The 13,609-nt window shown below is 41.5% G+C and overlaps 1 protein-coding gene across 3 annotated transcripts in view; it reads right to left on the bottom strand.

The window, feature by feature from the left end:
- LOC149247338 (Prolyl oligopeptidase family protein) overlaps positions 1 to 13,349 on the bottom strand; it is a 245,457-nt gene extending 232,108 nt beyond the window's left edge. The window contains exons 1-2 of one of the 3 annotated variants that reach the window (XM_089458178.1): positions 13,190 to 13,349; positions 12,705 to 12,830 (exon numbers count right to left, since the gene is read on the bottom strand). In XM_089458178.1, the coding sequence (XP_089314304.1) occupies positions 12,705 to 12,810 (106 nt within the window). In that variant the 5' untranslated portion in view covers positions 12,811 to 12,830; positions 13,190 to 13,349. Of the gene's footprint in view, positions 1 to 12,704; positions 13,142 to 13,189 lie in introns of those variants that run through there. The other 2 variants (XM_089458177.1, XM_089458176.1) reach the window with 2 other exon arrangements.
- Between the last annotated feature and the right edge of the window lie 260 nt (positions 13,350 to 13,609).

Raw genomic sequence — 13,609 nt, 5'->3', positions numbered from 1 at the left:
GACTTAGGGACTCCATTAAAAATATTAATTATTTTAATACCTACCAAACTAGTTAGATTTTGCCCAAACCATTTATGGGCCTTGGAGATCTCATGTGCTTTAGCCTCTCAACCAATTTTCAGGGCTAAAGCACATCCGATGCTACCCCAAATCAACACTCTCTCTTAGCGAGGACAATGCTCTAGTAATACTCCTCACTGAGTATCACCCTGATCATCCGGCATCGGTACATGTGCTAATGCTAGGCCTGCTGCCCAACATCCTCTGCACTGTTGCATCATGAACTGCTACCCATGGCCCTACCACTGCCACTGCTGCATCTGTACGGTAGCTCCCTCTGCATCCGTGTTGCTGCCCATTGCCCTGCCACTGCCACTGCTACATCTGCACTACATCCCCTCTCATCATGTTGCATCGTGTTGCTCATAGCACTGCCACTGCTAACTGTTGCACTGCAACTCAGTTACTGAGAAGTAAGTAATTGATCTCCCAACTCTGACATCTCTGTCAGGTTAGAAACACTCCTGATGCTGAAGCTCCCTCTGTCGCTGACAAGTGCTCCCTCTCTGACCTTTGCACTGCTGCAACAACTCTATGTCTCTCGCACTGCTGCCTCACATTGTCCTAGGACTTCTGCATTGTAGCCCTCTTTGTCGCTTCATCCACATCTGTCTCTACCGCCATCTTCCAGTCCTCCTACTCCTCTTCGGGGCTCCCGTAGCAAGGTATAATCCAAGAGGTTGGGTACCTCGAGGATCCTGCCCCTCATTGCCTGTAGTCCGTCTGACTACAGCTTGATGTCTCCCCACCTCTTCTCCCAAGGTGTATGAGCACTCATGGCACAGTCATCATTAGTCTCCACTTCCTTTTCCGCCTTAGCCAGCGCAACCTTGGTCTCAGAAGCCTCTCCCTTGCTCTTCTTCCTAGGACATTGGTTCGCACAGTGACCCAATTCCCCACAGTGGAAGCACTTGACCTTGGAGAGGTCCTTCTTCTTCCGTTTCTCCTGCTTTCCCACAAATGTGAGAGCCGCATCTTCTTCCTCCTCCTTCTTGATTCTAACTCCTTTTCCGCTACTCCCCGCCTTGGTCAGCCTTTTGATCTCTTCTTGGCGAAGAGCTGCCCACATTTCCTCCCAATCTGGAAGGGTCGCCTGCCCAGTATGCTCTGGACAAGCTCCTCCTAGTCTTCTGAGACTGCGTTCAGGGTTGTTCTCACCATCAATTCTTGATCCGGCGTGGCCGCTATGGAAGTCAGTTGATCCCAGATCTCCTTCAAATGACCGAGGAAGGTGTCGATCTATTCTCCCTTTTGCATCTGGTATGACCACAGCTGATTTTCTAGTAGCATCTTCCTCTGCACTGAAGTATGCTGATACAACTTTGTTAGGGCCTCCCACATCTCATTTGCCATATTCTCCTCGGCAATATGTGGTACTACATGATCCTTGACCCCGTCAAGGATGATGCTCTTGGCCCTCGCCATTGCATCCTCGTACCTGTCGTTATCAGCCAGGTCAACTGAGACCGCTATTGTCCTTAAGGTGAATTGCTTGAGATGGTTCTTGTCTAGAACGGATAAGATTCTGGCCTTCCAGATTACGAAGTCTGAGGTTCCGTCCAATCTGTCCTGGTCTCTTACCCCGTTCACTACCATCTCGCTACTCCTCTACTTCCCTCTTGGAAGTTCTTTGTGTGACTCCCTCTGAGCCTTGATTTCCCTCCTGGAAACCCTTCTGCCAATGTCGAGATGCCCCCACTCCAATCGTTAGTGCAGCTGCACCACTGATCCAGATTTCTTGGCTAGAAATCCTCGGTAGCAACTCCCTCCTCCTTGGTCTTGCCCTGTTAGGTACTGTTCTGACTACAATACCCCACTAGCTTCACTCTGCAACTTACCCACAACCTCCTAAGCCCCAGCAAACTGAAGGTTAGAGCTTCTAGGCTCTGCGCAATCCCGGCACCAGCAAAATCCGCACCTCCTGGCCATGGGCATCAATCCTTCCTGACTGAGAAAGATGACCAGGCACTACGTAGGTCGAGTCTGCTCCCCTCTGCCACTGCACTGATCCTCTTCCCGACTCAAACTTGATGACGCAGGCACTGTGTCACCCCTTCCTTGTTGCTTCTCTGCTAGGAACAACTTCCGTCACTCGGGACAGTTGTTTTCTATTGTTGTTGCTCTACTCGGCTGATGTCCTCAGTTCTCTTGTGATCTGCAACCACGCTCTGATACCATGTTGGAATTTCTAAGTCTAACCCGTTAGAAACCCTTCATCTACTTTTCTTATTTATTTATGCCTACTTGTTCTAATTAATTAACAAGTTATTTACCATGTAAATACTGAAAATAAATACAAGTACATGCTCAACACCTTATAGATCATCAACTGAAGGAAACAAAACAAGCACACAAGTGACACCGTTGTTTTTGGACCAATGTCCCAAGGAAAACCCAATTCGGGAAAACCATTGCAGCGATCTGAGGGTTTTAATTATTAAGCAATTTCATAATACAATCTGGGTGCCAAAACCGGCTCACCCAACAGAAAATAATCTTGGCAGTAGTACCTCTCAGTCGAAGACAAATGTTCCGGTTGAAACCCGGATCAACACTCCGACAGCTCCCAACTCTAATCTGCCCCACGAAAACCCCGGCGTCAGCCTCTAGGGACTGCGTCAGCCCTTTCTGGTCGAGCGTCTGCCCAGTGTCACCCTAGCTCACCCTGCGTCAGTCTCTGGAGGCACTACATCAGCCCTTAGAGCCTCTATGTCACCCACGCTGGCTCTCTGAGGCACTGCGCAGCTACTGGCTGGCTCTATGTCCCTCTCTCCCAGCTTCTGCGTTGATCCTCCTAGTACTATCTCTACCTCTCTGCTTTTGTATTCACTGGCCCTCAGTTGCAACTCTAATCACTCTTTCAACTTCCTCAGTAAAACCTGCCCTAGAAAATCGAAATCTTGATCAACTTAGTGTGTTCTCCAACTAACCCTCAAGCCTCTTCTTATACTTTTCTCGTTGACAATTCAACGGCCGAGATTAAGTCGCTAATCAACGACTAAGATTAGATCTGGCTTGATCCATGACTTTTGGACCATTCTAACTCAGTTTTATATTAATTCACATTAATATTTTATTTTGCCTAAGTTTAGACTTAGGGACTCCATTAAAAATATTAATTATTCTAATATCTACCAAACTAGTTAGATTCTTCCCAAACCATTTCTAGGTCTTGGAGATCTCATGTGCTTTAACCTCTCCACCAATTTTCAAGGCTAGAGCACATCCGATGCTACCCCAAATCAACACGAAGGCTCATGACAATCAAAGTAAAGCCTTTTTCATCTCAACTCATCACTCGAATCACGAGGTGCACCACCAACTAGCCATACATCTCACCCGTAGGTCTATTATACTTTGGATTCTTGTCCTTCCTCTACGGCCAACTTTGCGACAAGGGTCTATGTGGAAACTTGCTAAGAAACATAGCCTGTGGTGTGGATAACTCCATATTTCTTGCACACTTAATAGCATCCTGCAAGGTTGGTGAATCAAAATCTTTGACCCAACCTCTGAGTGGTTTTGACAAGCCCTCTATGAACCAAGAAATCAGTCTCTTCTCAATCACATCAGTAACCATCATTGACAATCGCTAAAACTCTGAAATATATGCATCAAGTGTCCCAACCTATCTCAAATGAACCAACTCTCTGCAGTGTGACGCAAAATCCTTGTGGTCAAACCACTCTATCAATGTAGTGCATAACTGATCATAAGGGACTATTGCACCATGTCCTCATAGTGCCATCCTTCTTCTTCACCAAGACAACAGAGGAAGCGAAAGGACTAGAGTTAGGTTGTATATGTCTTGCATCCAAAAACTCCTGGATAGTCTTCTCGATCTCATCTTTGAATCATTTAGGATGACAGTAAGGATCCATAACAACTGGCCTGCTATTCACAAGCTTAATAACATGCTCAAAACCACGATCTAGAGGTAGGCCATGTGGTAGATTTGAAAACACCACACTATGCTTGTCCAACAAGCCTTGTATGTCCACATGATATCCATAATGTCCTATATCGATAGACCTTTCTGAAATGAAACATTGCACTGCCCACTCGGCCTCTGAATGTCAAAAACCTCTCTCCATCCTCTTAGCTGAAATGACTCTAGGAGCATTTGGAGTTAAGCCCTGTAATACCACCCTCCTACCAGTTGTTGTAGAACTCAATTACACAGTCTTAAAGTTCATAACATATGAACTTATAGAGTGTAAACACTAAACACCCAACACAACATTGGTATCTTCAATGTCAACCACATAAAAGTCATCAGTAAGCGTGTAATTACCCAAAGTTATACCCAACTGTGAAACATGATGAACGCAACGCAACATCGGGCCACTTGTTGTCTGCACCCTGTTACCCATCACCAATGGGTGACACCCATAGGAGAATTTTTTCTCCTAAATTTGTCTTCAACCGAAAACCAACAGCGACCAAATAGCTCCATGTGGCACCATTCTCCGCCCCCTGAGCCAACTATTATGTGCCCTCACCCATCTGTTATGATCGTATGTTTGAAGGTGGGCCTTCCAACCCCGAAGGTATGGCTTTTCATTTTGTAATTAGGTATTTTTGCTTGCTTATCATGGACACTTTTGGACATAGATTCGTGGGGGGATTCGACAGAAAGAATGTGCTTGGTCTGTACTCTTGTTTCCTAGTCCCAACTTGGTGGTTATTCTTGTATCCTAGTCCCGTGGGATCTCCTCTATTGGCTACTAGCTTCAAAAATGGTACTACATGGGAAACCTTGATTTTGGCTGCGTGGTCCCGCTTCTAAACACCACATATATCACTCCCCTCTGCTCATTATAAGCCCTTTCCACGTATTTCCCATCCGAGTCCACTTTTGTCCATTGGGTCCACAAGGAGTTAGCCTCCCCCTCCCCTTGTCCACACTTTGGGTCGGGGCTGGAACAATGCCCCAGTGGTTGATGCAGCTTAAAGAAAGTTAACAACATAATTTGGCCACTTACGATAGGAAATGTACCATAAAATGCAAAAGATGGTTGGGACATAAAAATTTAGTGCGTGGGCAAAAGCCAAACATGACCTCTACCCCCTATCATTATGGCCATCACCCTGGTTCCTAGGGCCCCTATATGAGCCCCCTGCATCATTAAGGAACCCATGATTGTCTCAACCCCTGGTGGGCGATGAACTGCCCAACCTTAAGCCGGTATTTACTACTAAATCATACACGTTCCCTACAGCCCCGAGCAGTTATCAGAAAGAAAAAACAATAAAAGGCATATGAAGAAGGGTGGAAAAACAAAGGTCGAGGTAACTCATGTACCACGATTGCTCCCTCATACATCTATACAACCATGTGTGGGCTTCCCCATTATGGCTACCCTTGTACCATGGCATGTGGCTTGAAGCCTTCCCTACTACCCCACTCCGTTCCACCATTATTTCACATGACACCTGCCATTTGACAAATGTACTATGGACCTGTCACTCACTTAGAAACCACATAATAGGGTCCTTTATTAACTTCCCTCTTGATCCTGGGGACACCTATACATTTTAAAGCCCATTATGGAAGGGCATGCCACTTCAAAGTGCCCACTTGTGCCCCTGATTTGTAAGCTCATTTACTCAATTGCACTAATGAATTGTTGTACTGGAAGGTGAGGAGACACATTGGATCTTATACAGGATTGCATGTGGATCTTCGCCTTGGATTTGGCCTCCCTATACGGGATCCAAACCCTCCCGGGTATCATGATGGCACTTGTAGGGTGAGCATTGAGAGCCATGGGCCTCCTCCACAGCAGAGCATTGATTGCCATACCATGGGATCCTTTAGCACCACATTTTTGGCTTGCTCGTGCCCCACTCATGCAGAGATGATGATGCACTTGGACCACATTGCCTAGTCAGCTACATACTTGCACCTAACACCCAGCATATGATCCAAGGCCCAGATAGGGTTTTGTCTCACCTAGGGAGATATGGAAGGGCTTATATCATCATTATAGCTCTTATGGATGGAGTATCGACATGTTGATCCAATTGGAGACCCATGAGACCATTCACTATGCCCCCACAGCCACTTGGGAGCACCACAGATGTTTTGCTTGGAAACCAAGGGGCCAATCCATTGACCATGATTTTGATATCCGTCTTCTTCATTTTGGCACATGAGGGACATATATTGGCCTTCCAACGGCCCTTTGCACCATGATTATATCATTTCGACCTCATTATGAAAGCTTGTTTTGTACTTTGGAGTTATTTGGTGAGCTTGTCACCAATTTTATTGTTATTTTGCACATTAGAGTCATTTTTAGGGGTTTGTTAGGCAAATTAGACCATTTGAATTTGTAAGAGGCTCATATAAATTGATCACACCCCATTTATATTCCTCATCATCACTTGGATTTGGGATATCTCTCTCTAAAGAATTCGGACCTGCAATTTGTGGAATGATTTGGATGATTAAATGCATTTTGATGTGTGGAAAGTTTTCACTGTCTCTCTTGGAGCTTCTCTTTGGCAAGATTGTGGATGGATATACTCTTCTTTGTCTTGTAAGTGCAATATAATGCTATATTTTTATTTTAATAAGTGTCTAATGCATGGAATTATTTTCTTATGGTGAAATAATATGCCCTAATTAGTGAGAATTAGTAGAATGATTGAAACTATTGGAAATTTTTGCATGTGTTACTCATTGGACAAAGAATGAATGAATGTTCCTAGAGGATAATGTGCATTTTCATCCTTGAAACTCCATAACCTTTGTCATCGAAGTATAAAAGTCTAAAGTTGTTGTGTAGTTGCATCCATAGTTAGTGAAGTTGCTTCTTTAGGCCTCCTAGGAGATCGAAGTTTCCTAAATCAAGATCATTTTGACTCTAATCTTCCCAATAGCCTAGATCCTTGGTGATCACATTAACTCAACAAAATATCATTCTTTCACCTCTTTGCTTCCTCTTTTCTTCGTCCCTCTAAGGAGAAGGAGATTTTATGGGGCTTGGTGCGAAATTTTGAGGAGGAATTTTGGAATTTCATCTGAACAAATTTCTTCATTTGTGTCTTCTCTAAGCATCCTCTAGTTTTGAATGAATTCCAATGCTGGAATTTCCAATAAATTGATGCCCTAGCTATCACACCAAGTGGTAACCCTTGAAGTTACGTTTGACTTGGAGATTTCTTGAAGGTTTGCACTTTGTAGTTCATCATTCAAAACCCTTTCTCTTAACTATAGTTGACCATTGGATGAGCCTTTACCTCGATGTATCTCTCAACCATAGGTCTCTTATAGTATTTCTCTCAAGGGGATTCTCATGGAAAGTTATCCTAGCTTCTCCCAAAGCTCATTCTTTGATTGAATCTTTCCATTGAATGAGCCATCCTTGCCTCATTTTGAACCCTAGTATAGACATATTAATCACAAGTGAGGAATATTGGAAGTCTTGATCTTAGGCACTCATTATTTTGAGAAATGTCTTCACAATCCATCACATGAGAGTATTATTTGCCGACGCATTTCGAACCAACTCATGTGGTTCATCATCATCATTATCGAACATTCATGATCCCAAGCTCTAGTCATCCTTCATAGGTCTTTCTTGGAGAGCCTTTCAGCTTCTTGTGAAGCATTTGAACCATTAATGGAGCCTCTCCTTGAATGGGCCTTGGAAATCATTTTGCATCTTATCTTTGATCCTATCATCCGAAGTGATTTCCTCCATACCGGGACTCCTCCCATCGGTGAAAATCCTGTTGAAAAATGTAACTAGGTTCAGTCTTCATAAAATGTATTTGTCAAAAGAATTTTTATTATTGTTACAATGACTTATTAAAGAATGGGTTTCATACTTGGATCATCATTTTATTAGTCAAAGTCCCCATTGTGGACTCCTAGGATTAATAAAGAGTCATTAGAGTCATTGTATATATTATGAGACCCTTCTTGGGCTTTCGAACGATGTAAAAAGAATTATTTTTGAGTCGAAAAAGAATTATGTAACCTCCACACCAAGTCGGCCTCAAGGAAGGCAATTTGACCTTATTGGAAAGCTATATATACAAGGCAGTTTGACTTCATTTGGAGCATCTCACTCTCTCTCACATAGTTCAATATCTGAAGAGGGAAGCTGGAAGCTGGAAGTTGGGAAAGTGTGAAGATGAAGAAGAAGGCTAAAAGGAGTGTGAGTTTGGTCAAGAAGGAAAGGAAGGACAAAATCGAAGTTTTGGTATCTCTCTCTCTCTCTCTCTCTCTCTCTCTCTCTCTCTCTCGTGTGGGCTAGTTTAGGAGATCAAAGTCTCCTTGTCAAAGTCGAAGTTGTTGTTGATGTCGGAAGCTGCCAAGTCAAAGTTGTTCTCTCTCTCTCTCTCTCTCTCTCTCTCTCTCTCTCTCTCTCGTGTGGGCTAGTTTAGGAGATTAAAGTCTCCTTGTCAAAGTTGAAGTTGTTGTTGATGTCGGAAGCTGCCAAGTCAAAGTTGTTGTTGATGTCGGAAGCTGCCAAGTCAAAGTTGTTGTTGCCAGAAGCTACCAAGTCGAAGCTATTGTTGTTGATGTCGGAAGCTGCCAAGTCGAAGTTGCTAGGGTCGAAGTGTTGTTGCTACTAGGTCGAAGGTTGGATCGAAGAAGGAGAGGTTGGCTTGGTGTGGAGGAGGTCTTTGTCTACGTTGAAGAGTCTCAAGGAAAATTATTGAAGGAAGAGATTTTGACTAGGTTTTCCCCTAGATAGGGGTTTTGCCCTCGAATAGTGCCTACATCTTGTGTCTTGTGTTTTTGTGATCTTCATGCAAACATAATTTGGTAATTGCTCGATGAAAGATAATATAACAAATAAGTAAAAATAAGCCAACATGATTCACAAGTAATTATCAAGAAAGAGAAATCTAACCCTAATCCTACTAGCATTGATTTCTCAACAAATCTGAGAAGAGAAAGGGACATAGGTTGTGGTGACAGTGGGCCTTTGTCCCAAATTGTTGTTGTGCCCTCTAGCTTTAGCCTATTAACTAGGCATGCTAGTTTGTGTAGCAACACACCCAAAAACCATCATGCTCCTTAACTTGCAAACCCCGCTTCTTCACATAGGACGAGTCAATCAAATTATGGGTGGCCTATTATCAATTGGCACAACAACTTGTTGCCCCTATATAACAACCTTTACTCTAAAGCATCATAATATAAAATGGTAAGTGAGGGTTGCAAATGCACCATCTATCTATTCCAAATCATTCAAGTGCTCATATGTACCTGTCTCTCCATCCATCTGCTCATGCTACACATCAAGAACCTATGTCTCTTCTAACTCATCATCACTAGGCTCTTCAAAGACCTCAATCCAGTGGGCCTTGCCCCCGCTTCTACATTTATGCCCAGGTTCCAAGGCTCATGACAATCAAAGCAAAGCCTTTTTCGTCTCAACTCATCCCTCAAATCATGAGGCGCACCACCAATTGGCCAAACATCTCACCCGTAGGTCTATTATACTCCTGCAGCTTATCCTTCCTTTACAACCAACTTTGCGACAAGGGTCTATGTGGAAACTTGCTAAGAAACCTAGCCTGTGGTGTGGATAACTCCATATTCCTTGCATGCTTAATAGCATCCTGCAAGGTTGGCAAATCAAAAACTTTGACCCAACCTCTTAGTGGTTCTGACAAGCCGTCTATGAACCAAGAAATCAATCTCTTCTTAATCACATTAGTAACCATGATTGACAACAGCTAAAACTCTGAAATATATGCATCAAGTGTCCCAACCTATCTCAAATGAGCCAACTCTTTGTAGTGTGCCTCAAAATCCTTGCGGTCAAACCACTCTATTAATGCAGTGCAAAATTGATCATAAGAAATCACTGCACCATGTCCTTGTGTCACTAAACTGTGATACCGCCATTCATGTGCAACCCCTTCAAGGTGAAAGGGGTAGCAAACTTGATGGCCTCAATTTTCGTCATCTGATTTATGGCAAGATAAGTAACCAATTTATAAATCCAAGTTCTAGTTGTACACTTGGATGATCCATCAAAACTTGGTAAGGATATACATCCCAACCTCTTCTACAACCCATAATTTTGCTTCCCTTGGTTCCATTGCTTTTGCTTTTGCTTTTGATTTGGCTTTGTGCGCTTTGTGACCTCCCAATAGTCCTTCAAAGAGTTGGATGATTGAAAATCTGCCCCATAAGCTTGATACTTAGCTAATATTTCAGCGTCCTCATTGTTCTCCATAGGTTCCTCTTATGTAGGCTTATCCTCTTGTATAAAAGTAGACATGAAAGGTCTATATTGTGTTGAACTTGAAGGTTTGTTGGAAGAATGGTCAATGTTTTCTTCCACCTTGCTGCTTTCCACTACCTCTGTATGCACCAGATCTCTTCCATTTGTTGTGATTTGAGCCATCTGAATCAAATAACGATTTTTCATTTGTAGATATTTTAACATTTATGCAAACATTTGTTTTTCTTCTTCCCCACTTGATGGTGATGGTTGATCATTTACCGCTATTATTTCTTCCCATTTTTCTAGGTTATGACCATGCTTTGGAGTTAATCCAAACAAGTTGCCAAGTCTTGCAACTCTGATACCACTATAATATCCCCAAATAGAGAGACTAAAAAAATGACAATATTTCCAAAATGAGGGCCCAGTAGAATTTGAAATCTTATTTGCATATAAAAATCATAAATTAGAAATATGAAGATTACTTGCAAAAATAAACACAAATCTAAAATTGTCCCCTGAATTTTCTCTCCAAACCAACCTCCAACCTCCAACCTCCAACCTTGATGAATGATTGCAGCCCGGAAAAGATGATGTGCTAGGGTCTCACAAACCGAAGCTCTTCCACCAAAACACACCCTTCTGACTAGGGGGAGCTTATATGTCTCTCTGAAACCAGGGATACTCAAGGTTGTCCAAAACTGAAAATCCTACCAATGAGAAAATCAAGTGCAATCAAAGACATAATAGTCAAGCAAAGAAGCCCATCGAGAAAAGGGGGTTCAATTTCAAACCTAATAAACCCTCTAAGCCTCAAAGCCTAGTCAAACCCTAACAAAGCCCTCTTCCTTCTTCAATCAAGTCTTTGAGTAACTATGTTAAAGCTAAATTCTTTGTGCATTGTTAAAATTTAATTATTCTTGTTGACATAATGGTCACTTCTAAATCTTTGTTGACTAATCCCCTGACACAGCAATAGGACAATTTGAGTATTGTACATGGGGCATGTAGACACTGACGATATGTGTGTAGAGAGAAATAATTAAAAAGTAACAAAATGTATTGTACATGGGGCATGTCGACACTATAGAGAGAAATAATTAAAAAGTACCAAAATGTATTGTACATGGGGCATGTAGACACTATAGAGAGAAATAATTAAAAAGTAACAAAATGTATTGTACATGGGGCATGTAGACACTTTAAATAAGACATAGGACGATATGTGTGTAGAGAGAAATAATTAAAAAGTAACAAAATTTTCAAACAGACATTCATCAATGACCAAACACAAAAGCGTCAATAATACACCATAAGCAATTAAGCCATAATATTGATCAAATCATTGAAAAATATTGCTGTTCATTAAATTATAAACATGACAAATTAATCACAACTTATGGATACACCAAAAACATATATTCTCATTTTACTTTTCTACTAAGGTTTATGTGAAAATTTGTGTTAAATGGGGGCAGAAACGCACCTTTATTTCTATATTGAGTGATTTTTTCCGCTTGCAAGACTAATGCATTGGAACTTGTCCTTCGCAAGGGCAAAGAACAAGTGTCCCAGGCAAGTTCAACTTGAGGGAATGATGAATTATCATGTCGGCCAGTTGAATTCATCGAATTTGTGACACAAAAGGGGAGGGATGTATGTATCAGGTACCCTAATTTGTGCCATGTTCTTCCAAAGCTTCTAAAAGTGAGTGGTTTATGTAAGTATTGCATATATCGTAAGCTTTGCCAATGAGTCTTCATGTAATGAGATGTCGATCGTCTTTTACTCTGTTACTAACATTGTTTAAAGATGCCTTTATGCCTTGTAGGTCTTCCTGCCTTGTGACCGGTGTCTGATATGTCTTAAATTACAAGTTTATTAGAAATCAAAATAGCGTATCCCTTGTTAACCACCCTCCATGTCAGTATGCTGATATATCTTAAGTTACACGTTTGTTAGAAATCAAAATAGCGTATCCCTTGTTAACCAACCTCCATGTCATTATGATAGTTTATAAATTGCAATATCACTTAAAACAAAGCAGCATATCCCTCGTCAAAGATTTCATTCCACGAAAATTTTACTATTTATCTAACAATCTAATTATGAGACATCAATGAAGCTGCAAGAGAATTAATCCTTTTTAGTTGTCAATAGACTTTCAGGGAAGCCATCAGGTCACTAGTCCTTTAAGTGGTCAATAAACTTTTTTCTTTCAGAAAGACAAAAGTGAAAAAGCATAAACTAAACGTGTTGAGGAAAACTCATTGTCGTCACAAGATTGGCATAAGCGACGGCAGAGAGCTCGTTGCAGACTAAAGGCTACTCACATGATGGAAAAGCGCCCAATAATATGATCGTAAATTTCATTACGCCAATGACCTTAATTGAAAATTTAACAGTCAAACAAAAGGGCGCCAAGAAGTAAGATAAATGTACCATCATCTTCCAAAGGAGGGGCTGCTGACTTATCAGAGTCCTGTGTATCTTCCATGCTTGAAACAGGAACAAGCTTGTTTGTGGAATGCCCTCTAAAAGAATCCATTGAATCCCCGCTTCGCCTGCCTGAAACGCCCAAATACCCAAATGAATATACACACTTACTCAAATTCAAGGGCGAAACCCTTCTTCTAAATCTGGCAAAATGCAAGGTCTGGCGTTGAAAAATGGCAGACCCAGTGGACGACACCGCCAGAGGCGAGCATAATAATGGATAAGAGGACGGGAATAGTGATAATCTGGAGCCCTTAGGTGCCAACATTGGCCTATTACTATTATTAGAATTTCTTACACAGCTGATATCTGCTCCCCAAGTCTGAAATATGTTTCCCGTGCGTGAGGGGAGCAGTTTTGGGAGCCCACAGGATAGGATAATTGAGAAATTACATATATAACATTATGGAATAAGGATCGCAATTGCACACCTGATTGATATGGAGGGCAGAGAGACACGAAATCACAAACTTCCCGGCTGTAGAATTAAGAATATAAATGGGGTTCGCAAATCATCCTCCTATAGAAGGAATTTCAATTGTATTGCGTTTCCATTGAGCTTTTCCACAATTTCAAAAGCTCAAAAGTGAGAAAACAAACACAAGAAAGCATGAATAAAGTTCAAAAGTGTGTATAAATGTGGGTATGTATATAGCTATATTTTTATAAGAATAAAATGATAGGTTGTATGTATATTTTATATTTTTATAAGAATAAATGATAGGTATATGGTTTTTTAAATTGTGTTATTATTTTATTTATATAGGTCGTATGTATATTTAATATTTTTATAAGAATAAATGATAGGTATATAGTTTTTTAAATTGTGTTATTATTTTATTTATTTTTCA

This window comes from Pinus tabuliformis, chromosome 7 (genome assembly GCF_031772625.1).
Source record: "Pinus tabuliformis cultivar Carrire ecotype Pingquan chromosome 7, CPIR1, whole genome shotgun sequence".
In the NCBI taxonomy this organism is placed as follows: domain Eukaryota; kingdom Viridiplantae; phylum Streptophyta; class Pinopsida; order Pinales; family Pinaceae; genus Pinus; species Pinus tabuliformis.
This window is presented reverse-complemented; position numbering and strand designations above follow the sequence as displayed.